At 44.6% G+C, this 26,832-nt stretch overlaps 1 protein-coding gene across 10 annotated transcripts in view; it reads right to left on the bottom strand.

Annotated features, from left to right (window-relative positions):
• MED24 (mediator complex subunit 24) overlaps window positions 1-26,832 on the bottom strand; it is a 54,228-nt gene that overhangs the window by 6,112 nt on the left and 21,284 nt on the right. For 4 of the 10 annotated variants that reach the window (XM_035135212.2, XM_035135213.2, XM_035135207.2 and 1 more), the window contains 16 exons: window positions 26,151-26,264; window positions 23,386-23,433; window positions 22,031-22,113; window positions 19,229-19,315; window positions 18,333-18,365; window positions 17,078-17,189; window positions 15,409-15,551; window positions 10,881-10,918; window positions 9,231-9,313; window positions 8,649-8,827; window positions 7,597-7,696; window positions 6,972-7,147; window positions 5,846-6,110; window positions 4,354-4,535; window positions 2,902-2,995; window positions 1,508-1,622 (listed from right to left, as the gene is read on the bottom strand). In XM_035135212.2, the coding sequence (XP_034991103.1) occupies window positions 1,508-1,622; window positions 2,902-2,995; window positions 4,354-4,535; window positions 5,846-6,110; window positions 6,972-7,147; window positions 7,597-7,696; window positions 8,649-8,827; window positions 9,231-9,313; window positions 10,881-10,918; window positions 15,409-15,551; window positions 17,078-17,189; window positions 18,333-18,365; window positions 19,229-19,315; window positions 22,031-22,113; window positions 23,386-23,433; window positions 26,151-26,264 (1,852 nt within the window). The remainder of the gene's footprint in view (window positions 1-1,507; window positions 1,623-2,901; window positions 2,996-4,353; window positions 4,536-5,845; window positions 6,111-6,971; window positions 7,148-7,596; window positions 7,697-8,648; window positions 8,828-9,230; window positions 9,314-10,880; window positions 10,919-15,408; window positions 15,552-17,077; window positions 17,190-18,332; window positions 18,366-19,228; window positions 19,316-22,030; window positions 22,114-23,385; window positions 23,434-26,150; window positions 26,265-26,832) is intronic. The other 6 variants (XM_035135215.2, XM_035135218.2, XM_035135211.2 and 3 more) reach the window with 3 other exon arrangements.

Genomic DNA, 26,832 nt, shown 5'->3' with positions numbered 1-26,832 from the left:
ATATACAAAAACAAGATCTCTGAATCACCAGGCAAGAATCCAAGGAGATGAGCAGTGATGTTCTCCATAACCATAAACAAGAGGTCACCAGTGTCCCCTACTGACAAAGTTACTGATCATTTGACCTCCTGGTTCTCATCTGTGAGCTCTTGGTCCCCCAGAACACAGAAAGCCCAAGTGGCATTTGTGGCATGAAGCACCTTTTACTAGCTTTTACAGCTCCTCCTGGACACGGCCCACCCATGTCTCAGTTCTTTCCAAGTAATCTTTAGGTTTTTTTTAAAAAAAATTATTTAGTTTTTCAGTTTAAAGTTTTACAGTCAATTATCCAGCAACCAACATAAAAACAAAGAACCTCCTGAACTTCTCTCCTCCCCTTTGTGGGTCCTTGTGTTAACCATTTCCTCCTGCTGCGTCTTTTATATTAACCCAAATCTTTTACATCTCCATTATATCCAAAACTCAACATTATTCCAATCCTACTAATGCTTTAAACTGTTTACACAATGGTTTTTTAAGATAAATTATACATTTCCCTCATTCTTTATTGAAATTTTGGTCCTCCTGATTTCTGATTTCTTCCGGTCATTTTTGCCATATCAACTTAACCTGCCATTCTTCTCTGGTAGGGACTTTTGTCTTCTTTCCATTGAGTAGTTTTTGGTTTTTAGTTCCTGCACCATCTCTTCCTTCATATCAAGAGATTCTTCCATCCGAGTTGGATGCCTACGCTGTGCCAGACACCATTTTGGACACTTCCACTACTGACAGTGTGCTGCAATCCTTAACTTTTAAAAAGTCAGCAAGGTAGGAAACTTTACCTTTACATGCTCCTGGTAGCATACCCATACCCAGGCACAATTACAAATCAAAATTATGTGTAGAAGCTTCCAATAAGGGCCAGAATTGCTAGATAGCTGAGGAGCTGCATTGGCACATGACCTACATTGAGCTCTGTCGCCTCCACCCATTCCAAACAGCACACCTAAATTTTCCCTGAAGCAAACAAAGTAATCCCCACATTCATTCCCTGTGGCTAATAATAATAATAGTAATAATAATTTATTATTTATACCCCGCCCATCTGGCCAGGTTTCCCCAGCCACTCTGGGCGGCTTCCAACAAAATATTAAAATACAGAAATCCATCAAACATTAAAAGCTTCCCTAAACAGGGCTGCCTTGAGATGCCTTCTAAAGGTCTGGTAATTGTTGTTCTCTTTGACCTCTGGTGGGAGGGCATACCTATTTACTTATAATCTTGGAGGAAGCACAGTTCACAATAAATAACTTTTTTTTAAGGCAAAATATTAATTTTTAAAAAATAGATCCATCTTATCTGAATCCTCCTAGATGGAGAGAAGTTGTTGTTTTGAAGTGATTAAAAGGAGAGAGAGAGAAAGAAAGTGGAATGACCTTTAGTCAGGTTTAGAATAGATTCAAGACTGGCCAGTCTTTTCCAGGGAGCCTGTTTGGACTCACATTAATTCCAGGAAAAGCTTTCTCACCATGATTCCACTTACTGGGGCTAGACAGGATGCTGGTGTCTTCCTCATTGGAGCTGAGCAGGCGCATCAGTTTGGATGGCTGGGTATCATCCAACGGGAAGAGACTGGTGTAATCCTGGAGAGGAACCAAAAGGACAGAAAAGAGTTCCATCACGGTTACTGATATACACAACCATTAACAAGGCAGGCGGTCTGGTCCTGATTTTGTCATTCATGTATGGACTTGTACTCTCCTACCTTTGCCTCTCTCAAAAAAAGGATGATTCACATACTCCATTTCACATCAAGATGTTTAAAAGAAGGAAGTAGAGGTGCCAGAGAGCCATTGTAGTGTGATGCCTGAGCTGTGACCTACAAGCCCCCAATTCAAACTCCAGTTCTAACCTACCTCACAGTGTTGAGATACTCCACAATGGATGTGACACACTGCAGAAACGAAATGCTATCCTTCCTCTTGTTTGTAAAATGTCTGTTCCATTTGCAAATGTGACAAGCTGCTTTTGCACACTGACCTCATGGAAACAGAGGAATCATAATAACAATTATTATTATTATTATTATTATTATTATTATTATTATTATTATACCACCCCACCCATCTGGCTGGGTTTCCACAGCCACTCTGGGTGGCTCCCAACAGAATAATAATAATATTAATAATAATAATGATGATGATAAAGCAATAAAACATCAAACATTAAAAACTTCCCTAAACAGGGCTGCCTTCAGATGCCTTCTAAAAGTCAAATAGTTGTTTATTTCCTTGATATCTGATGGGAGGGTGTTCCACAGGGCGGGCGCCACTACCAAGAAGGCCCTCTGCCTGGTTCCCTGTAGCTTCACTTCTCGCAGTGAGGGAACCGCCAGAAGGCCCTCGGAGCTGGACCTCAGTGTCCGGGCTGAATGATGGGGGTGGAGACGCTCCTTCAGGTATACTGGGCCGAGGCCGTTTAGGGCTTTAAAGGTCAGCAGGAACACTTTGAATTGTGCTCGGAAACGTGCTGGGAGCCAATGTAGGTCTCTCAGGACCGGTGCTATATGGTCTCGGTAGCCACTCCCAGTCACCAGCCTGGAAGCTTGCTTTGTACCAAGGTCAGACTGTCAGTCCGCCTGGCACAGTATTTTCTACCCTGACTTGCCGTGTCTCTCCAAGGATTCAGGCAGAAGTCTTTTGCAGCCCAACCAGGAGATGCTGAAGACTGAAACTGGGGTATTATTTTTTAAAAAATGAAAAAACCATAATTAAATTTTGCAACTGAAAATTGTACAAGTTTGCTTTTTCTGCACAATTCTCCTTCCCCTCTCGCCTCTTCAAATCCAGCCACTCCAATTGCACTTATCAATCCACTGTGGCCTGTTTTCCTTTTCCCAACATCTTTGTGGGAACAGTTTACCTCTATATCTTCTCGGTGCCTCTTGCGCTGCCAAGCCGAAGTCTGCCCCTTGTTGTGGGAGGAGTAAGAGCTGGAGGCACACCACACAGACAGCCTAATGGAAAAAGAAACATACATCAGCTCCAAAGAAGGACAAGTTATTATTTATTTATTTATTCCTTTTTCCTACTATGATGCGGATTTTTCTGAACCACGACATTCTCATACCGTATATGGAGTACAGGGAAACTAGCATCATATTTGGAGGAGATCAGTAATCAGAGAATGTCTCCTTAAGTTTACATCAATAAATGCATTCTTCCACTCCCACTCCGCTCCCTGGACCCCATCATCCCTGGTACCCCAGCACACAAGATGTCACGTGAAGCTTGGAAGGCATCCCCAACGGGGGGAAGCAACATATTGCTGGGGCAATATGAGAAAAGCCAAGCTTGTGGTTTAATGGAGTGAACCCTAGAAGCTTGCATTTGGGTTGTGAAACTGTGCCATTTTTACCGCCTTGATGCATAAAGAGATGTTTCTTATTAGTGTTTGTGGGAATTCAGCTTTGAAGTTCTAGGAGGGCCTTGGAGATGGGCTGGAAGGACTCCCGTGTTTCATTCCCAAAGTTTGCCTCTAACAGCATTTGCAATTTGTGGTCGTTTTTCAACTTCCCATGTCTTATTGCTTCCCCGCTTCTAGCTTTCAGCTATCATTATTTGACTTTTCTTCAAAGTGCTCAGCAAAATGTTTTCACAAGAAAGAAAGAAAGAAAGAAAGAAAGAAAGAAAGAAAGAAAGAAAGAAAGAAAGAAAGAAAGAAAGAAAAGAAAAGAAAGAAAGAAAGAAAGAAAGAAAGAAGGAAGGAAGGAAGGAAGGAAAGAAAGAAAATGGAGGAAGGAAGGAAGGAAGGAAGGAAGGAAGGAAGGAAGGAAGGAAGGAAGGAAGGAAGGAAGGAAGGAAGGAAGGAAGGAAGGAAGGAAGGACTCTAGTTTTCATGGCTTGAAAGGGTACAGGGCAATAATAATAATAATAATAAATAATAATAATAATAATAATAATATATTATTTATACGCCGCCCGTCTGGCTGGGTTCCCGCAGCCACTCTGGGCGGCTCCCAAATGAATATTAAAAACTTCCCTGCCTTCAGATGTCTTTTAAAAGAAAATAGTTGCTTATTTCCATGAAATCAGATGAGAGGGCACCACAGGGCAGGTGCCACTACTGAGAAGGCCCTCTGCCTGGTTCCCTGTAACCTCACTGGTACCTGGTAACTACTGAATGCAAGATTCCCAGGAAGCTGGAGACAGAGCTTCAGCACTCAATATTTTCCCCTTTCTCATGGCAACCAGAATAAACTGTACAAAAAAAAAAATGGCGCCCATGTCCTTAACTTCACATCAGGTTTTGGCTTGTAGATTTCATACCGGCACAGAATTGGGGCTCATTAACACCTGTCTGCTCATCTCTTACTTGGCAAGAGCCTTGCCCGGAGGGTCCATCAGCATATGCCACTTGGAGGAGTCTGTGAGCAGATTGGGCAGGATGTGTCCGAGGAGGGTGAGCGTCAGCTGCTGCATGTCCAGGCAGAAAATGGAGTAGAGCAACTCCACAGCCCGCATTGCGTGCTCTTTCCGTGTCTCTTTCAGCAGCTCCTGAAAGGGAAGAGAGGGCGACAGAAGTGACAAGGAGCAATGAGCAGTGACATTTGCTTCCTCGCTTAATCCCATGAGTGACGAGCTACTCTGGAAGCCTATGGCAGCATAGGGCTGCAGACAAAACTCACGCAGACTCTCTCTTGCCCACAGTGGTCAGAACAATAGAAAAGCACTGTGCAGCTAAATGCAGAAGAAACATTCCTACTATAGTATCCCCAACATGAAGAAGTGGAGGGGGTAGGTAGAGAGGCACAATTCTGACCCACATAAGCTCACCTCTCAGATGTTTAGGAGCAGGGAATCTACTTAGGAGGCATATAGTCCACCACAAGCAGCTACAAATACCCCCAGGGCTGTGTCTGTCATGGTCCTGAACCTTTGGAATCAGTCTGCTCTGCAGTTCCACCTGAGTCCATCAATGTGGACATTTAGTTTCTGTCTCCATCGCTCAGCCTGGACACTGAGGTCCAGTTCCAAGGCCCTTCTGGAAGTTCCCTCATTGCAAAATGTGAAGCTACAGGGAACCAGGCAGAGGGCCTTCTCGGTAGTGGCACCTGCCCTATGGAACGCCCTCCCATCAGATGTTCTGAAGACATCTGAACACAGCCCTGTATCGGGAAGTTTTTTAATGCTTGATGTTTCTCTTTGCTTTTTTATATTTTGTTGGAAGCTGCCCACAGTGGCTGGGGCAACCCAGTCATATGGGTGGGGTGTAAGTAAATAATAGTAGTAGTAGTAGTAGTAGCAGCAGCAGCAGGTAATGTAATGAGCGGGGGGGGGGGGTGAGCTTAGAACTGCGTGACTTGACTACTCCTAATTAGATCACAGGTCTTTCTCAAATATGCATATAGGGAGGCATGCAGCTGAGGCCAGGCATCAAGAGACTGCAATTCTGAGTATCCTCATCTAGGCTGAATGTAGCTGCTAATGAGCTACGAGGCCAAGAATCCAAATCATGGCGTCATCGTAAGAATCCCCTGGGTGACTTAGAGGTAAGCCACTCTCTCTGCTTCAGTCTTGCCTCACCCAACTGGGAATGCAGAAAGAAAACTTTTCTGCCTTGCAGGAGAGTGGGCGAGGGTTTTCAGAACAAATTCAGAGCCCTTTGACCAGTTAGGTAAAGCAACCTGTATTATGAAAAGCAAAGCTATTCCACTTATTTATTAAGCATTTACAACCCACATCTTCTGCTAAAGCATGGCACCCACAATAACTTCAGGAAAACCATTTACAACATAAGCCTCCAATAGGTGAAGTCTTTTTTCTAGCTGTTGAAAAAGTGCAGTACTCGCGCGCGCGCCCCGTACCTTGACAAGGTTGTTGCAGAACCAGTAGACTCCACCCATGTGCAGAAGGGTGTCGAAGATGTGGATGGAGCGACTGTCCACCCAGCCTTTTTCCAGCACCTTGGAGAAGACACCCATCAGCACCTCTTTGATTGGCTTCTTGGCAGGAAGGAAGTTCCAGTAGGGCATAGTGACGACTCCTGTGGCTGAGAACTTGATATTAGCAGCTGTCTGCTGCAGGACATCAGCACACATGTGCTCAAGGATTGAACTCATGATCACCACTCTAGAGGGGAGAGAAAAAAGAGTAAAGTATGACCACCCTAAACCTGCATCCTTATCAAGGCTTCTTCGGCAGCTCCAAGTTGCTGATGTCCCCAAATTCCAAGCAACGTCAACTAAAGGCATCGGGTTGAGGCTCTAAGGAGACAACAGCCTACAAAATGTGCTGAAGCAGTCTTTGACCAGAGCTTAATATTTGCAAAATGACCCTTCACAGCAGCAGTGATCGGGGAATAACAGAATTATCTTAGCGCTGCTGTGTAAATTTAACACTCGCACTGGGACAGGAAACCATTGTCTCCATTCAGACTGAGATGAATGAGTGACAATTCAGCAGTTTCACATTGCAGGTTCCCTCTGATGTTGTTTTTGTCCCAGGATGGCCACCTTAAGAACAGCGACAGTGTGGCCTGGTAGCCAGAGTAGCCTGACGTGGCTGATCAACTGCTCACTGCCCGTACTGCCTGTGGAGCCATAGAATCACAGAATGGTAGAGTCGGAAGGGACCCTGAGGATCATCTAGTCCAACCCCCTGCAATGCAGGAATATGCAGCTGTCCCATACGGGGATCAAACCTGCAACCTTGGCGTTAGCACTATGCTTTAACCAAAGAGCTTTTTTTTTTTCATGCAGCAAAAAGCCTGGGCCGCCTCCCAGTTATCTCTGATCTTTCAGGATGCTTAATTCAGTGTTTCTTATGAGACACATGATATCACCATGGAAATCATACAAAAAAGCAGAACACACACCGGGGGCACAAAGCAGAATACAAGCAGGTTATCCTGCCCTGTAGATGCAGCCTTTACCCCACATTTTTAACCCTTAGCTTAACACCCTGTTTTCTGCTACCCAGACTTTTACTTGCCTCTCACTGTAGAACTGCAGGGTGTTTTCAGCATACAGGGGAGTTGCCAACTGCCGGATCATCTGCAATGACTTCTCTCTCTCGTCCAAGCCCAGCATACGGACGTGAGCTACGAGCCAGGCCACAGCGCACACAGCCATGCTGCACACCTTCCCCTTGATGTTGTCTGTGATTTTCTGGGGAAGGGAGGAGGAGGAGGAGGAGATGGGAAAGTGAGGCAAAAAGGCAGCTGTTGAGACTCTAGATTTTTTTTTACTTTTCATTCATTGAGGGATGGTTTGAATACCAAACATACTGCAACTGCAGCAGTAGTTCTAAGATCACTTCCAACTCTCAAATTCTATGCATCCCATACATACCGACGCAAGAGAAAGAACAAGCCTAAAGCACCAAATCATCAGGATTGTGTAGTGAGTTTGTTGTTACAGTTTTCTCTTTTCAGAGAGGTTTTCTATAAAGGGAGAAACACGCAGCCTCCCTGTTGCATGGTACTGCCCACAATGTTTTTGCACCATTCCCGATTCGGATTTTTGCTTCTGAATGATGGTGGGCTTTTAAAAGGTGAATAGCAACACATCTCCTTTGTGTACAAGGCTCGCTAGAAACGCCTGCTCTTTGTCATTACCTGGACGGAATCAAAGGTGAGAACCCCGTTCTCCCAGGCGTTCAGGATCTCCAAGATAGCAGCAGAGATGCTCAGACACGCTTCTTGCCATTTCATCTGCCTGCTCAGATGCAAAGATATACAGGGAGGGAAAGAATTAAGGGAAAAACTGGTCAGGAATATAGGAGATCATTAGCCATTATCCCCCCCCCCAATTCCAAACCCACCTCCTCTTCTCTTAAAAGTGTTCTAGTTACAGGTAGTTGCAACTTATCACCAAGCTTAAAACCATGGAGAGACCTGGTTCGAACAGAGACGTTGGATTCTTATCTCATTATACATGATAAAGCGATCTCACCCCTTGCTTTTTCATGCAAGACCATTTGCAGTCGTTCACAGTCGTCAACAGCTATCAGTCAGTCAATCACCCATTTCCACCACCCTTCTGAGTGATACCCCTCCCCCACCCTTTCTCTACATTTAAGCGTCTGGGGACTTCTATTTCAGTGTATCTGAAGAAGTGTGCATGCACACGAAAGCTCATACCAAAATAAAAACTTAGTTGGTCTTTAAGGTGCTGCTGGAAGGAATTTTTTTATTTCTTAAAAGTGTATTAATGATACCTGCTAAAAGCTCAAAAGCAAGGGTTGAGCAAAGATTTTTAAGTGGCAGAGGGCTGAGCTCCAGTCTCTCCCTCCCCCAGTAAGCAGAAGCAGAATTAGGCACCATTTGCAGGTTTTGTTAGCAGCAAACTTAAATGTTGGTGAAACCATGTATACAGGATAAGGAAGGAGGCAGGAGCAGCAAGGGATGCACAGAAAATCCACATCTTAACTATCAGAGAGCTCTGTTGAGACTGCCTGCCTTGTGTTCAACCATGAGGACTAGAAACCTGCTTTAAGAAATCGAAAGCCAAGAGATTTAGGAATCCACTCTACGGCATGGACAGAGAAAACAACGAACAGCCCTGCAGCATGAAGAAAGCAACTGGCACTCAGGAGAGAAGGGAACCTTCGGCCCACTATTTTTAGGACACAATTCCTCAGCAAATCTATTCTAGCACAGCTACTTACACCAACTTCATTTCTGACGAATTGTTGAGCAAAGCAACTAGAGATTCCACCTTGGTGGAATCGGGCCGGAAGCAAGGGTGATCAGGGTTGAGGATCTTCCCTTCCTCTGGCATGCAGGTCTGCATCCAGGTCTCAAAGAAAGGCACTTCCCCAGGTGGAGCAGCTTCAGAAAGGATCACCTGAAAGAGAGACGGCCAAAGGGGTTGAGCAGGGTAGAGACATCATGAAGCCCTCGACCACAGCAACAGCACCACCTAGTGAGTGACAGGTTAGTGTTCATGCAGGGCATGAACATAGGACCTGGTTTCCTGTGCCTGGAATAAGCTCTCACTGTCAGGATTCTGGCCACCCAATTTGTTTATTTATGGCATTTTCATGGCACCCTGTTGCCAAGTTCTCAGGGTGGCTTACGACAAAACTCAAAGCAAATTAAAAATATTCCTCACAGGTGGAGGGGAGAAGAGAGTGGAAAGCTCGGAAGGTACCCCCTTTTACTTACATCTCTGTGCCTATGCAGAGAACATTTCCTCCACCATTACCTCTCCCTTGCCCCTGTATTGTACAGCGTAGAGAAGACCCTACCTCAGAGCCGTAGGTCTGGGCGACATGGCACAGCATGAGGAAGGAAATGTCGAAGAGAAGCGCTCTGACTGACGCCGCTTTGGCTAGAGAAGTGGGAGGAAACCCACAATGATAAGTTCACACCACCACCACAACAACAACAACGAGATATATCAGTACTTTACTATGATCATTAACGACATCTGATGCATAAGAAGTGCTCTGCAACTACATTCTCGTTCGTTGTACCGACACAAGAGGAGTTCTCTCGCTCTGTGCTTTTTCGTTTCTTTCCATTCCTGAGTCCTTACGTCCCACACTGATCACTGACAGCCTCTGATGTGGCACTTCTGGCAGTCCCTCATCCCATATGCCTTCACTGCGCCTTTAGCCTGCACCTTGAGCTGACCCTGCCCTGTGGAACTCCTTGCCAAGAGAAGTCCGGCAGGGTTTGACCCTGCTTTCTTTTAGACATCTTTTGAAAATGGTGCTGTTGACTGAGCTTCTGGTACATGCATCTTTCTTCTCTGCCTTTCCTCCAAACATGTGTATATAAATGACACCCCCACCCCAAAAAAAAACCCATGTGCCTATCTATTTATTTAAAAAGGATTCCCTGGATGGTCAAGTCCAGTCAAATTCGACTATGGGGTTGCGGTGCTCATCTCGCTTTCAGGCCGAGGGAGCCAGCGTTTGTCCACAGCTTTACGGGTCATGTGGCCAGCATGACTAAAATGCTTCTGCCACAACAGAACACCGGGACGGAAACCAGAGCACATGGAAACTCTGTTTACCTTCCCACCACAGCGGTACCTATTTATCTACTTGCACTGGTGTGCTTTCGAACTGCTAGGTTGGCAGGAGCTGGGACAGAGCAACAAGAACTCACCCCATCGCAGGGATTCGAACCGCCAACCTTCTGATCGGCAAGCCCAAGAGGCTCTGTCTATTTATTGGCCTTCTAGTAATCATAAAAAGCAGCAAGAACAGAGCAGTGGACACCCCTAATGAAAATCGGACTCAGGCCCCTCTTTCCAGCTCCTCACTTTTTATCAAACCCTTTTGAGGGTGTGACCAAGATTAACAGTTTCAAAGCACTCCAAACATCTTGAAAAATGGACAAGGAGGAAACAAAAACTGCCAATGGCTAAAGAGAGCTCCCTTTCCCATCAGTCAGTCCAGTGGAAGGTCAGAGGGTCTTTTGTGCATTTAATCACATGCAAAAACACATTCAGAATCCTTATCTTGGAGTAAGTGGGATTCACACATCACTCCATCCAAAGGACTTGAGGACTGTGGGGAGGAAAGGAAGGGGAGGGGAGAGGGAGGGCAAGCTCACAGCTGCAAGTTAACCCTTCCCCTCCCAGGGCCGAGGTCCCCCACCAAGCAACACAAAGTGACTATTCTCAGGGGTGGTGGGGAAACGGGAGGATGTGCACGTGGTAGCCCAAAAGACAAAGAGACCCCAGTCATAACTTGAATGCCCCCCTTGTTGCAACAGGAATGCTGTGCTGGCACTGCCTACGCTGCCAGGCACCGTGGCTCACTTTCAACTCTTCCCCACCCCCTCCAGACTCTTCAGTTAACCCGCGAAAAATCTAGAGCCTCAGGAAGGAGCTGCAGTAACATTAGACTGAAAATAAAAAGAAATAAAGCAAAACAGGGACTTACAGCCTTCTCCACTGATGTGCTTGGTAAGTTCATTAAGCCTAAAATGAGAGGTGAAGGAACAGAAAATGGGGAAAAAATGAGCTAAGGCTGCCATTTATTCCGTAAGGGACCAAATCAAGTATCGTAACTGCCCCCACATTTTTTTTTTTTTTGCTTTCTAAAATGTTGGTCGCCTTGCTGTGCAAAACACAACGCGAACTTAAAAAGTAGGTCGCAATCATTTCCATTCTACAGATGATAAGAAGAACAAAGACAGCAACTGGGCAAGACTAAATGCACATCTCAAGTGGGACTTGAATTTGGGTGCTGCCCCATCCTTTCTTCTTTGCACCAATCTAATCAAGGTGAAACCTTCCTGGCCATTCCCCGCCTCCGTTCTTCTCCTCTTAGGCTGTGCACACACTAGACATTTAATTCACATTTCTTCTCACAAAGAATCCTGGCAACTAGTGTTTGTAAAGGGTGCTGGGAATTGTAGCTCTGCTGTGGGTAAGCTACAGTCCCCCCCCTTTTTTTGAGGGGAGGGCTTGCTTTAGATATGCTCTGAGAATATACAGTGTGAGTGCAGCCTTATTCTGCCTTTACTCTTTTGGAAAAGATTCAGGCCTTTCCCACCCAGATGTGGCTCATCTAGCAAGCTAAGTTCCCATAATGCAAACATTTTTACATTCTGGCAGGGCTTTTTTTCCCTAGAAAAAGAGGTGCTGGAACTTATTTAGGAGGAGCACCCAAGTTGTTGAGCTTTTGTTAGGGGTGGGATTGCCTAAAAAGCTTCTCTTCTTCGCCCGCTCGCCCCACCACCAGTTCGCCCTTACGCCACCAACCCTCTGCCACACAGATGTGCCGCTCGCAGCCTCTGCCGCACACCGCCGTGCCGCAATGCTACAGAGCTGCTGGAACGTGCCACATGGGTGACAGAACCCACCAACTCAGACACACTCAGTTCCGGTGAGTTCTGGCTGAAAGAAAGCCCTGCGTTCTGGCATGCCACAGCCTTTCGCTTTCAACCTCAGACAGGATGCTGAATAGCATACTCAGTATCATATTCCACACTTGTGTAGAGTACCTATGGCCACAGCAGCTATAGAAATGTTCTAAAAGGAAGGCACGCTTGGCAAATCCACACCGTGGTCAACTCCCGCCCGGAAACCAATGTCCCCACTGTGGAAGGACGTGCGGATTCAGAATTGGCCTCCACCGTCACTTACGGGCTCATTGTTGAAACCGTGTTTATGGAAGACAATCTTACTCGGCTACGAGTGATCGCCAAAGAAGAAGAAGACCACAGAGCTAGAGCTCGCAATCTTGCAGCTTATACGTGGAGGAGTAGAGTAGATTTATTCAGACAGGAGTCTTGTGACAGAAATATACCATCACATGGCTCGAAAGATAGTCCAGCCCCACCTCCCACTCCCGGTTCCCCCTCCTGGCAGCAACATCAAAAACAAATCTGTCTTTACCCTGCAGGAGAATTGTTTGCTTCTAATAACGGGTGGGAGAAGACCCGCACCCTGCAATCTTGCTTGATTTGCTCAAGTACAGAAAGGCCAGAGTGTGCTTGTAAAATAGCCGCTTGTGGGAGGTTTAACAGCCTCGTGAGTGGCTACCTAATAGCCCCTTCAGCTAAGAACCAAATGGGTTCAGGAAAAAAATGCAGCACCCTTGCATGGAATTGGGGGTGGGGATGGGCAGTGGAATAAAAGAAGAGGAATGGAGACAGGGAGTTGATCTATTGTCATTGGCAGGGATTTAGAAAAGCAAAACAGACTTTCAGCTAAAATACATATACTACCTGTGTTCTGCTAGGATAGATTGGTTTATGGGCTTCAAGGCCAGTGCTAAACGTTAGGGAAGCTGCCTGGCTGTCACTGTAAGCAGCAGATCTGTAATTGGCTGCCCCAAACCGAACATCTAAGTCACCATGTCAACATGTATTTCGAGTTTCCTGACTCCCAGGGCAGAGGAACACAACAGGCAGTGGTGTTATGTCATGAGTAGTGTTTCACAAGATGTCTGGGAAGAGAAACGGGAACTGCTGATTTGACACCGTTCATGCTGCTCTTGCTGTGGGATAGCTCAGCCTACCATGCCCACCGAGGCTTCGGCCACCACCTCGGTTTCCCATCTATGTGAAATGGGAATTCTAAGAACCCGCCTCATTGTTTCTGCAGGGGGAGGAAGGGGAAGAACGAACTCCAGATCAAGAGCGATTAGTACGTGATAGTGATATTTAAGTTGTTAACAGCTGGGGGCGCTTTACTCAGACACCTCTGGCACCTTGTGCAATGGTTCCCCCGCTGAACTGTGCCTGGAAGTGCTGATGCAGATCTCAAAACAGCCTGAATCCTATGCAGACGGAAGCGAGGTGGGGTACAGCTTCCAACACACTCAACCAATGGGTGCTCAACTGCATATTAGCCGTTGCACGTCAGCCTTGCAAGCTCCTTTTGAATGACAACAGCACAATATTTCATTCTCCCAAGTTCAGAACTGGAAGTGTAAGGCTGGGTGAGACTATAGCAGGAGTTCCCAAACTAAGGCCGGGGGGCCGGATGAGGCCCAATCGCCTTCTAAATCTGGCCCGCAGACAGTCTGGGAATCAGCATGTTTTTACATGAGTAGAATGTGTCCTTTTATTTAAAATGCATTTCTGGGTTATTTGTGGGGCCTGCCTGGTGTTTTCACATAAGTAGAATGTGTCCTTTTATTTAAAATGCATCGCTGGGTTATTTGTGGGGCATAGGAATTTGTTCATTTTTTTTCCAAAATATAGTCCGGCCCCCCACAAGGTCTGAGGGACAGTGGACTGGCCCCCTGCTGAAAAAAGTTTGCTGACCCCTGGACAATAGCCTTGGAGCATATTGTTTATCTGTTCTGTTCTATTTTATTTTGCTACTTTTTTTAACTATTTTACCGTGGTACCTCGAGTTACAAACACCTCAGGTTACAAACGCTTCAGGTGTTACAAACGAAGGTGACCTCGAGTTGAGAACTTTGCCCCAGGATGCGAACAGAAATCATGTGCCGCTGGCGCAGCGGCAGCAAGAGGCCCCATTAGCGAAAGCACACCTCTAGTTAAGAACAGTTTCAGGTTAAGAACAAACCTCCGGAACTAATTAAGTTCGTAACTAGAGCTACCACTGTACTTCACTTTATTTTACTATTTTACTTCACTTTATTTTTACCTCCCCGACGACCCCCAATAATTTTTATTAGTTTTCAATTACAGTACTGTACAATAATCCAATGGTAGCCTCATAATAACAATGCCAAATCATAGTACAATTACTAATCCCAATCATTCAAATGTCAAATTATAAAATCTGTGTGGCCTCCCACGCGCTAGAACAGATGGTTTGATTATTTACTTTGTTTCTGTGTTCCAACATCTTATTCATCTCAATTACATTCCATTCAAAATAACAATCCATCATACAACAACTGCAATATTAGGACATTTATTCGTCTTAACACATTAAATGATTTATAAACCTTTAAGTGAAGCGTTCAAACTATTTCCTTATTCCTCCTGCGTGTGACAATTATTCTATCCGTGGTATTCCTTCCTGTCCTTGTAAAATGTTATGTCTATCATTCATTCATTCATTTATTATTACGGTCGAGGACCAGCTCTTAGAAGTAAAATAAAATAAGAATAAAATAAAAATAAAACGGATCCCTTTGAAAACAGTTTCCGGGAGCATAACGTATAAAAGTTGCTTTGAACAGATTTAAAAGAAAATTATTAATTATATAACAGTGCTAAAAGTTTAACCCTTAAAATAGTGGCTGCGGAAAGCTGAGCCTAGCTCGCTCGGGGTGCCATTGAGGAAAAAATCAGACGGGCTGGGAAGAAAGTCTGTGTCTGCATATTTGGGCACAGAATCTGGGGACCGCCCTGGTTGTTTTCAGGTCTTTGCCTAGCAAGAGCAGGTTGTATAATTGCTTTTCCGGGAGGCTTGCTAAGCTCACCAGTATGGGGTCCAGGATCTCCCTTCGAGCTTCTTCATATAGGGGGCATCTGAAGAGGAAGTGCTCTGGGCTTCCTATTTCCCCCAATGGGCATACGCAGAGTCTTTGGGCGTATGGGATTTTTTTGTAAAGCCCCTCCAGCACAGGCGTGGGCAATGCCGCGCTTCTGGCAAGTGTAAAAGCCCTTCTAGTGTTTTTTGACAGGAGAAAGGAGAGGTAAGGTGTCGGGGCGGCTATGTATCTCTCGATTTCTCCAGTTCTGTAAGTTATGTCTATCTTTTCCCAGCTGTTGCTGCTCCCCATCATGCCTTGGGCGGAGCTAATGCCCCATTGTTTATTTTTACTATTTTATTTTACTATTTTTATTTTACTATTAATAAAGACTATTATTTTTTTAATTGGCCAGTTGTGTGTGCTCCGGCTCTAGAGAACAGCAGAAGCTCAACCAAGCTGTGGGTGCGTGTTTTAGCACTTGCATGCTCTGTGACCTTAGTGACAGACTCTAGCTCCCCAACTTGAAAAGAGGCAGTGGCCAATCATATCCAGACCCACTCACTTGATAAATTTCCGGGCAAAGACTTTCAGCTTCCCTGTAGCTGCTGCAGCTGCCAACAACAGATCCAAGCTCTTCCCGGACAGCATATGTCCCAAGACACCCAGAAGCCCTTCTGGGGTTTTCGAGTGATCTGAATCCATTGTCTGGAGTAGCAGAGATATAAATAAAGAAGGTAATTGAGTCGACGAATGTTCCCGATTGGTAGCCAGCAGGGAACAAACTACAGAGAATTGTGTAAAGAGAAATCAGTTCTTAGCAACTTAACTACATGCCCATGGGTATTCATCACCATATCACAGAATTCAAATTGTAATTTAAAAAAAAATGCAGTATGAGAAATAAAAGAAGAAATAAAAATACAATTAAAAATCAAGGTGAATGTGGACATGCCGTGGTCCAGCTGAATGAAGCCAGCAGACCACTGGTGGTCTGCAAATCACAGCTTGGGAATCCCTGAACTAAAGAAAGGCGAAAATATTTCGATTGCTAAAAGGAATGCGAAGGCTTTGTCCAATATTAGAAAGAGAATTAACACAGAAATGTCTCCGGTTCCATTCTTTTAAAAAGAAAAAATATGACTAAGTCACAATCAATCAACACACATTAACAAAGCACCAACTAAGAGGAAAAAACACAGAATGCGCAACTTGCCATAGATTGTCTTGATTGTCTTTACAAGCAGTATCAAAACATACAAGAAGGTAACAAGAAACATAGAGAAGTCTTCAGAGAATTAACAGATATATCTGGATTGCATTTCCTAGACTAGTCATTGGATGTCATTCCAGAGGCATTTGTATACTTCAGATGAGGGTCTACCCATTGTTTCTTCGGTTACATGTTCAATAAAGGCTTGTCAGGCCTTGTAAAAATGTGCCTGGCTGTACTTAACCTTCAGAGTAGCAAAACTGGTAGTTGTTTCACCAATAAACCATACTTTCATATACCTTATGTCTAGGGTCACGCTGTTTGCTAACTTGGTAAATGTTGGTGTGCCACCCCCAATTGCTGTGTCACTTTGTCCCAGAGGGCATAGCCACTACAGATTTACGAGTGACAGCCCAATGGGTGTGACATAACAACAGAATAGTGTGTGTTTTACTGTGTTCTCTAATACAAGCACAGACAAACTACTCAAGCGGCTTCTTGCGCCAAACAGCTGACCACTGTCCCAAGATATTTTGTGCCCTCTCCCTTTGCCCAAAATGCCTTGAATTCATTTGATAAGCTTCGATACGCAAGGCGTAGGTTCAAATCCCCAGTCGTGAAGCTCTGCTATCAGCCAAAGACAAGATACATTCTTTCAACCTAATTTACAGTGCTATTCAAACCATGTCTACTTGGATGCAAATAGCACCGAACTCAGTGGGCTTCACTTCCAGGTAAGTGGGGTTGTTCCAGTTTGTAGCCTTAATCTCATAACAGCTCTGAGATGAAACATTGCTCTGAGCAACTTCAAGGGAAGATAGCCAAACATAATCATTTTAAAACACAATTACAATACTATGCATGTCTACACAGAGGCTAAAGCCCACCGGGTTCAGTGGAAGTTATTCCCTCGTGTGTCTAGGCCTCAGTAGCACCAAAGACTACTACAGCAGTAATACTAAAAATAATAAAGGTAATCCAGTTTCTGTGTTCAAGATGCCATCACAAGGTTAGTGCCTACTTTCAGGATGTTGGTGACGGTGGGCTCTGCTCGCAGGATGAGGCCTGGGTTGGGTTGAATGTTAGCATTCTCAGGAGACTTTAAACGTGGCGCGTGTTCCCGATCAGCGGTCCTGGGTGAGGTCAGAAGAAAAATACCCAGAGTTGAAATAAGAGGGTAAAGAGCTCTTCAATGAAAGTGGAATGCTCTGCTCTAAGGGCCACCCCAACAGTACAAAATTCACATATCTATAAACTTCTGATGAAAATTCAGGGCAATGAACTTTTAATTTATGAGAGTTTGACTCAGGTTAACTCGCATATTTAACCTGTGGGTTCTCAGAAACAAGACTTCCAAGTCCCCGTGGGCTGAATGCAGATGACAAACTGACTGAGTGGTAAAGTTTTCTACCATGGTTTTGCATGGTCTATACTCTTTAATCCTTTGGAAGCTTTTGGACTCCAACCCCTATCAGATTCAGCCAGCGTGGCAAATGGTCAGGGGGTGATGTTAATTGTTGTCCAACATCTGGAGAACCGTAGGTATCCCATCCCCAGTCAGTATTAAGGAAAAGGTGGTGGGATTCGCCCATCCGCTTGCCGCTCATTCTAATGTGTGCTAAAGTTTGAAGACCTTATCATGTGGCTAGGCTCCCCAACATTACGGCTTATTTATTTGAAACATTTTTGTTCTACTCTTCGGTAAATATGTCAGCGACAGGACAGTCCCTGTCTCCAGGCTTACAATCTAAAAAAGACATGGCACAGAAGAAAATGCAACTGAGAGGGTGGGTGCAGGGGTTGGGTGGGGAAGCAAACTCGGAAACTATTATTTCTTAGCTACAGAATTCTTGCAATGACAAGTTAGAATAGAAGGATTTCAAGGAAAGGAGGAGCAAAAGGTTGCAGGGCTTTTAGAAGGACAAATGACGAAGCCCTGCAGTCCCAACTTAATAAACTGGTCATCTGTATTAGTAATCTGTGACGGGCAACTATGACCTGGAGTAGGGAACACAGCCCCTGAGTTATAGCATTTCACAGATACTGCTGTCTTTTCAAAGCTAGATTTTTGTCCCCCTGCTTTTTTACCATAGGTTTTTTGTTTTTTTAAAATGAGTTCAGATATCTATTCCAAGTGCTGTTTATCATTTAAACATGCTGAAATATCTGCAGCCTCTGACAGGTGTTTTTTTTAATTAAAAAAATTATTAACTTAAGTTTTAGTGGTATTTTGTCGAGGAGCAACCTTTTAATATGCAAACAGAACTCCTACTCACAAGCTGTTTGTGGCTGGATACCCTGAGCAGAAACTGAAAGAAAATGGAAGGAAAAGTCTACGTACATCCTTGCCCAATCCATACTAATAAAACAAGACTAAATCAACACTGGTCAGCTTACTACAGTGTATGTGAGGGTTTATCTGCTAAGGCATCAGTTTGCGCTGTGTGATGAGAGGTGGGAGGGGGAGAGAGAACACAATTCCCCCACCAACCAGTTTAAAAGGTGTGAAATTAAGCACAGCAGATGCTTCGCAGACCTAAAAAGCAATGCATTTAATGATTTTGCCAGCTTAAAACAAATGCAATCTTTTTATATATATATAAAAAAAGCAGTAATTTTCCCCCTTCAGAGAAATAAAATTTGAAAGAGAGGGTGAGAAGTTTCACTGGCCTATTTGAAACAACGATACCATTATCAGTAGGAATAAACCCTTAAGATTGTGTGGAATATATTAACCATCCACTTCCCTAAAGAAAGAACTAGTGACAAAACACTGCCGCAAGGCACAGAGGGCGATGTCTTCCCTCCACTGCAGCAAAGCAAGTCAGTAAATGAGGCTGAAGCCACAGATTAAAACAAAGCCTGCCACAGTCACTTGTGTACACTTGCACTTTTAAGCTTTACATTATTTAAGAAATGGGCAAGCTTCCTTGCATTTACCACTTGACAAGTTGATCGCATGCATTCGCCCATGGTTTTAGAGAAGCTGAGAATAATGCGCGGCTGCTGGGGGAATGTCTCCAAGACGGTTGTCAGGCAGCTGAGAACTTCCTTTCCTCTTCCCCACAAGTTAAGGGGCAGAAGCTCAAGAAATGCTGAAGCAACCGCTATATGCATCTTTGCCCCTGCACTTAGCCTATCGTCCCTTTTGTGCAAAGGTAGATATGCCTACCGTTTGGCTATAAGGTTGTTCATGTTGGCTTCGGAGAGCAGACCCTGCTTGCCACATTCTTGAAAAAGAAGGCTCGTGCAGTCACAGCTGGAAGAACAACAACCAAAAGAGAGAGGGGAAAAAAACATGTGTAAAAATGTCTGAACAAACATGGTCCATAATGGAGACAGACTGTTCTCTCGCTGGACCTTTTGGGGAAGGACACTAGATGGCACAAGGTGAATTAAGGAAGAGATGGTGGGAATACAACTAAAGGTAAAAGAATATAACTGGGAGGCACAGAAAGAATCCCGTTAAAATGCCTCTCTTTGATCGGGTATAAAGTCCTTGTGTTTCAGCTGCCGTAAAAGTTGTAGAGTTTTTTATTGAGCGCCATTTTTGACATTGCAAATAAAGTAACGATCGGGAAAAGGAGGAATACAAAGGAGGATACCAGGGTTCAACCTTCTAGTCTTCGCAGTGTTAAGAAAAGGACAAACCTTGAGTGGAAGCAACCGCTGCTGAAAGGCTCGAAAGTTCAAAAAGGATCTGTGTGGTTTCAGTGATTGACACCTGCATGCTCTAAATTTCGCTTTGGGCCCAGTAAGGAAATTTCTCAACCTGTCCTGAAGGGGGTTGTGCTCCCCACTCAAGGACTGGTTAGCATTTTGAGAATGGCCACAGATCCACCTTTGTCTCTGGAGGCCTCAGTGGCCCACTGCGGTATGTTTTGCATTTGTATCTGTGCTACTCCTAAGTTTTGCTTTCATGGAGAATATGTCATTTTAGCCACACAAATGCCTTCCGGGTAGAGACAGAAGCTTGCTGAATGCTGCCCAGCCAGCTTCCTAGTTGAGGAGCAGGGAAATGAACCCTGGTCTCCTCCATCCAAGCTCAATGCTCTTCCCATTACTACACAGCTACTTACAAGACCAACCAAATTGGTTGGCTCAATTCTGTAAACAAAGCACATTTGCATGTGTACACTCACTTCCTTTGCATAATCTATGGAGTTTTTCTGCCAGCCATGATAGATAGGTTGCTAACTACTGAATGGTTACAGGTAGGTAGCCGTGTTGGTCTGGATCAAAGTAAAATAAAAAAAATTCCTTCAGTAGCACCTTAAAGACCAACTAAGTTTTTATTTTGGTATGAGCTTTCGTGTGCATGCACACTTCTTCAGATGAAGTGTGCATGCTTCATCTTCACACTTCTTCTTCACACTTCTTCTGAAGAAGCGTGCATGCACACGAAAGCTCATACCAAAATAAAAACTTAGTTGGTCTTTAAGGTGCTACTGAAGGAATTTTTTTTAACTACTGAATGTTTCTGAGCTTCTATCCACTCATTTTCAAGGCTACTTTAAAGGCATGACACCTTAAAAAAAACCACCCCAAAACCCACCAGACACCTAAAACAAACATCTGGATTCTCAAGGTGCACAATTCTGCAATTCTGCACTTCCAAGTTGAGATCACGGGAGTACAGAATGTACAGAACCCAGGAGTTGCCCATTCTAACCTACAGCTCCTTGGCAGGCAATTTATCATGTATCTAGCACAGAGCACATCCAGCCCTGGCTGAAGGATTAAGAGTAAGAAAGAACCACCTCAGGTTTGTGCTTATGCATAACAGAACAAAGCGTTCAAGAGCTGGGCACAAGAAAATTGAACCAAACTGATTCAAAATACTACTTTATGCAAGAGCGACACTGACTGCTTCACACATTGGGGAGTTTGGGTCTTAATCTATCATGCAGAACAAACAGTTCTAATTGCAACATCAGCAGCAAACCTATGCACATCAAATTCTGTTTACAAGGCTGTCCGCTTTCCTTGGCCATCTCCCCCCCCCCCCCCCGTTCTAATCTCCTGTTATATCCTACCCAGCAGGGGGGAAACAGGGAATTTTCCTTGAAAAATTCCCGTTTCAGATTAAACTGTGCTAGCTTCTACTTTTCTGTTGTCAGTGCTATCATTCTGTATTCTGTATATCCGTATTTCCAATGCTCTCTTTTGATGTTTTGAATGCTTGGTGTTAGCCGCTTTGGACACAGCTCATTGTGGGAAAGCAGCATGTAAGTAAACTCAGTCAACCAATGTTATTGTGTTAAGAAAACAGGGAGCAGGTTTGAGCAGTGAAGAAGAGGCCCAGTCCTCCCACAGGCTCCTTCTACTAACAAAACCAGTTTCTGTGACTGGTGACCACTTCAGAGAGCTTATACCAGGTTCTAGTTTGAGTAACAAACACACCTCCCGCACGAGTTGGTCCATTTAACTTCCTCTGCATGATAACCACCTCAGCAATTTCTCCCACTATCTAAGCCTGCTCAACTCTGCCTTGTCTATCAGGTTGTTCCCATCTCAACCTTGACTGTTCTCCCACCTTGCTTGCCCCTACTCCAAATAGCAAACTGGTTTTGGCCAAAATATCCCTCCAACCTAGTCTTCAACGCTCATTATTCAACTTGGTTCAATGGGGGAAAATACAGTAATGATGTGTTTATGTCCTGTCTCTAGTCACTTGCTGTATTTTTTTGTGTGTTCAATTAAATATATGAAACAACAACAACAACAACAAATTTAAAAAGCAGCCTTCATCCTGACAGTAACACTAGGGTTGCCAAGCTCCCTAAGAGTTAGACCCTGAGATTGAAGTAGTGGAGCTTTGGGGGACAAAGGTTGGTGGCTGGCAGCTAAGAGAGTGGCATCTGATGGGAGCAGAGACCATGATAAACATGGGAGTGAAATTGAGAGAAGAACTCCCAGGCCAAGCAGGAAAAGCCCTTGGGCTCTTGAAGGGCCACGAAGAAGGGGAACCTACTTGCAGCGTTGGTCGGCCTTGTCCAGAAGGGGCGTCAGCTTCAGGAGGAACTCAAAGGCACAATTCACATCTTCGGTGAAGTCCTGCAATTGCACAATTATTTTCTTCCTTACATCTAAAGGGTCTGTCAGTGCTATACTGGAATCCCCACCCATAATCCCCCTATACAAACAGGCCAAGGCAGCGCATCCCAATAAGCCCACACTGAGAATATTAGCTCCTGGTAATTTCTTTTTGGCAAGTTTCATGCTACAAAATTTGCCATTGAGCGAGCTGGGGAAAAAATCCAGCAAACTTAAAGGGTTGGTTGTTTTGTTTCTCTCCACGCCCTTCTGTGGTGTAGAAGCTTGAACCACTTGATTATGTAAACTGAAGCTCTGCAGAGACACTAGTGAAGAATTACTTCTTTTGAGCCGCTCTTTGCAAGTGGTACATTGCAGTTGGGGGTTTTATTGAGTAAGGGAGAATATGATAAATGTGTGTGGAACTGACTTTTTGTCTCCCCCAGATTTTATGCGGTATGGAATTTAGAAAGAAAAAGAAAACTTATGCTGAGGTTTGAAAGGGGAAATCTGAATAGCAGGTGGTTTTTTTATTTGTATTTTTAAAAGGAGGCAGTCTCAAAAGTTAAGCTTTGAGGCTAATTTCTTTCCATATGCTTCTCTTAAAGACCACATTAGATGACCTCTATGACTGGGAAGACAGGTTCGAATCCCACTTTAGCCATAAACTCACTCAGCGGCAGAAGAACTACTTTTTAAGCAAAAGCTCCATTTAGCCCAGCATTCTGTCTAAGACAGCAGACAGCAGTCAAATGCCTCTGTGAAGCTCACAAAGAGGGTATGATTGAAATGCCTTTCTTCTTTGACCTAAAGCATGATAATCATAGAAATTCTGGCTCTTCACCCTTACCCATCATGGTTAGAGTCACTGATGGGCCTTGTTCTCACTGAAAATCCCATCTTTAACCTAAGCACTCTTAATTGCAAAACTAAAATCATGATGACTTGCTTCCATTTTTCTTCCCAAATACTTTTTAGCAGTTCTAAACAAATACAGCGGTACCTCGTGTTACGAACTTAATTCATTCCGGAGGTCCGTTCTTAACCCGAAACTGTTGTTAACCTGAGGTGCACTTTCGCTAATGGGGCCTCCTGCTGCCGCCGTGCCACCGCCGCACGATTTCTGTCCTCATCCTGGGGCAAAGTTTGCAACCCGGATCAACTACTTCCAGGTTAGCGGAGTTTGTAACCCAAAGTGTTTGTAACCCGAGGTACCACTGTAAATAGAACACTGACGTAGCTGTTGTGATGGTGATGATGATGATGATTTGCTTTTCAAAAAGCAATATTTACCTTTTCTCCTTGAGGATATTTTTTCAATTTTACGAGTACTTGTGGAATCTGAAAAAGAGCAAAGTAAGAATTTAATAAGGGATCTCAAAGCTACCCCCCCCCCTTCATCTCCTTGTGAATTTTGCTCCCTGACTCACATGTCCTGGACTGCTCAAAACTCCTTTGCCTTTTCACTCCTTCCCCCTTTTCACAGCCCCTCCTCCTCTCCCTAGACCCTGTAAGACAGTTGTTCTTGACTTCTGTTCCACTCAGTCCCATTGCCCTTTAACAATCCTCTGGCCCTCCAGATGTTGCTGAACTACAACTCCCATCACCCCCAGCAAGCATGGACAAGGATGGTTCAGCCATATCACGAGCATCCAAAGTTTTCCACAGCTGCTTGTAGTCCTCTTTCCCAAAACCCCTTCCTATCTCTATTCTCCCGTGAGCCCTAACTGCACACAGACCCTGCGCAAACTGGCCTTCGCTTTCCTCATAAATGCCAAGCTGTTTTTCAACTTCCTATTACTATTATCTTCACACTCCGATGTTGGAACATTTCATGTTCCATCTACGAACATTCCATGACATGAAACTAGCCTAACTAATGCTCAGAAAAGGTTCGAAGTCAGTCTGGTTGTTGCTTCTGGTGTCCTTATCAACCAAGTCCAAGTCGCAAACCGGCTTAATTACTTCCAGTGACAAATCTGGGGGGGGGGTGTGCGCTAATGTGGTCAAGGGCACTAAATATTGGATTGGAAGGTTTCATATCTCAACTTGGCTATGAAACCGATTTCTCCCTTGCTTTTGAAGATAAGAAAGCATTTTGCACACGAAACTGGAAATAAATATTCAAAAAACCAACAAACTCCTAAATGTAGAATTAGGCATGCCTAATCTGATCTTCATGCTATCATATGGCAACAAGCCCCAGAGATTAACTGTTTGTTATTTCTTTTGCTTTCCAGTTTGTTCAGGAGTGTGTGTGTGTGTGTTTGTCTCTTTCATACTTCTTAATTTATTCCTCTTCGCATGGCTGATAAGTTACATGATGTACTTGAGTTGCAATGGAGATTTACTGAGCAGGCAGGGAATGCTAAGTTGCAATTTGCTGGATCTCTTTGGGGGAATCTAGCAGCGTCAGAGTGTGTTTACCAAGAAAACCAGGGAGAAGGAAGACAGAGCCATCTGGCTTATGTTTACATTGCAAAAAAATAAAAAATTTAAAGAAGTATATAGCTAAATACAGATACTCCTCCAGGCTCTACCAAGGATGACAGCCCAGAAAGAGCATAAGAAGAGATTAGTGTTTCCACTCACTATAATAGTGAATGGCATCCAACACCCCGGGCTGCCAGTAGATCTGAGAACCTCCATTGATGCAGATGGGGGAAACTATGATTACAAAGGGCAAGAATTAGCACGGCAGAGGTTACAGTGTGAGAGGAAAAGTCTTTGACCAAGACCCTAGAGGACTTTGGTATTTCTTCCTTTTCGTTCCTAATCCCTAATGTTGCAGCTGAGTTGTGCCAGGACTGATACAGGGGCAGCCATACTTGATCCTGATCAGCAGTGTGTTTTCCAACCCGGGGTTCCTGAAGCCAGAGGTGAGAACTGGAGTAGAGTTGGCAGAAGTTACTGTTCTGTTGACCAGTCAAAAGCAAAAGGCTGGGCTCCAAAGTGTTCACAAGACTGGCCAATCCAGAGGTCTCGTGCTGCCTGCCAATCGCAGGGGTCGTTGTTGGACACACCTATCCATGCCTTCTATTCCTGAAGAGAACTCCAAGGCCCAAGCATACACAGCCCCAGGTACGCATTAGGCTGGGTCCCAGCCAGAGTTCAATAAAGGTTTTAAGCACAGATTGAGAATCTGTAGCTTTCCAGATGTCATTCAATTACAGTCCCCAATTCCTGACCCCTGGCCAAACTGACTCAGGCTGATGGGAGTCTGAGTCCAATGACACCTGAAGGCCACAGGTTTAGATTCCCTGGTTGAGAACCTAGAAAGGAGCACTGGAGTGGCCAGGTTATTGAGACACTCTCCTTCCCCGTTTTGCTTAAATAATATTTCTAGACCTTAAATAATATTTCAGTTGCAGAAAACAACCACAGCCTTGAACATATAACTCACAGGTTCTCCTAAAAGTTTGGAATCAGTGTCTGAATGTTCCACAGGCATGTTTCCAAAGGTGTCCCTATCAAAAATGAAGCCAGGGACAGGGGGCTGCAGGTAGACCCCAGGGCTAATTGGGTGTGTGTGTGTGCAACCAGGCTGGAGAACCAGATATTTGGGAGAATCTATCAAGCCTATGCAATGTCAGAAAATAGAAGCAGAAAGAAGCCTGATGCAAGAGGGAGAAAACTGTTTAATTACCAAGAAGCGGGGTAGGCGAGGGATAATGAGAAACCCGTTCCCTTCACCTAGGTCAGCCACACAGCTCAAGAAGAGACATGGGCTAAGGCAACGTATCAGGAATGCAGGGAACTGCTTTCTATCAAGTCAAGACTACGGGTCCCTCTAGTTTAGTACTGTCTGCACCAACTGGGAGTGACCAACTGTCTCCAGGATTACCAAAGATTGAACTTTGGGCATGCAATGCATGCGCTCTACCACTGAGTTACTGCCCTCTCTCTTGTACATGATGCCCTAAAACGACCACAAATTTAACCAACTTCCCATAATCCTTTTGGCCTCTGTTGCTCGGTAAGCTGGGAAACTCGGATGGCAACAAAAGAACTTTAGGAAAGGGTGAGCCCCAGCTCATTTGGGTCTAAGGGTACCTTACCTTGAGGAACGTGAAGGCTGTCCATTTGAGCTCCTCTGTCCCTTCAGGAGACTCTATCAGCCCCACAAAGCAGGCTTTCCAGATTTCCAGAATGAAAAGCGGGGACGGAATGCGCTAGCAGGGAGAAGAGACACAGGGAGAGAAGGCCTCAGGATCTTCCTCAGGGAACACAGTTTGGATTCAGAGTGGCGCAGTATTGACAACAACAAAAAAAAGGCTGGATGCAAGATTTCTAGCACACTTGTTGGACTATCCAGCAGTCCCATTCCACCATCACCCCAAGTGTGTGTGCATCATGATCCTTCAGCCAAGAGCCCACAAACTGCAGCTGGGCTTGATAACCTGAAATAATTTATCCTAGCCAACAAGAATAAGTGCCTATAAGCATCGACAGTGCCTCTTTCCACTAAGCGAGTGCAGCGCCCCCCCTTCCTCCTCCCCCACCCACAAATGAATGAGAAGGACTTAGAGGACAGATGGCATGGCTCCTGTGTACTTCTCTTATTAGAAAGCAGATACGGCCCCCCCACCTCCCTTGCAAGTATAACATATGCTACTAAATAACAGAGCCTCCTTCTCCCAGAGTCTAGTCCTCGTTTTTCCCAACCCCTGTCCGACAGCTCTTTACAAAAATAATGCCTCCGTCTCAGCTCCTCCAAACTCTCTCGACTCAAATAGCTTC

Source organism: Zootoca vivipara, chromosome 13 (genome assembly GCF_963506605.1).
Source record: "Zootoca vivipara chromosome 13, rZooViv1.1, whole genome shotgun sequence".
NCBI lineage: Eukaryota > Metazoa > Chordata > Lepidosauria > Squamata > Lacertidae > Zootoca > Zootoca vivipara.
This window is presented reverse-complemented; position numbering and strand designations above follow the sequence as displayed.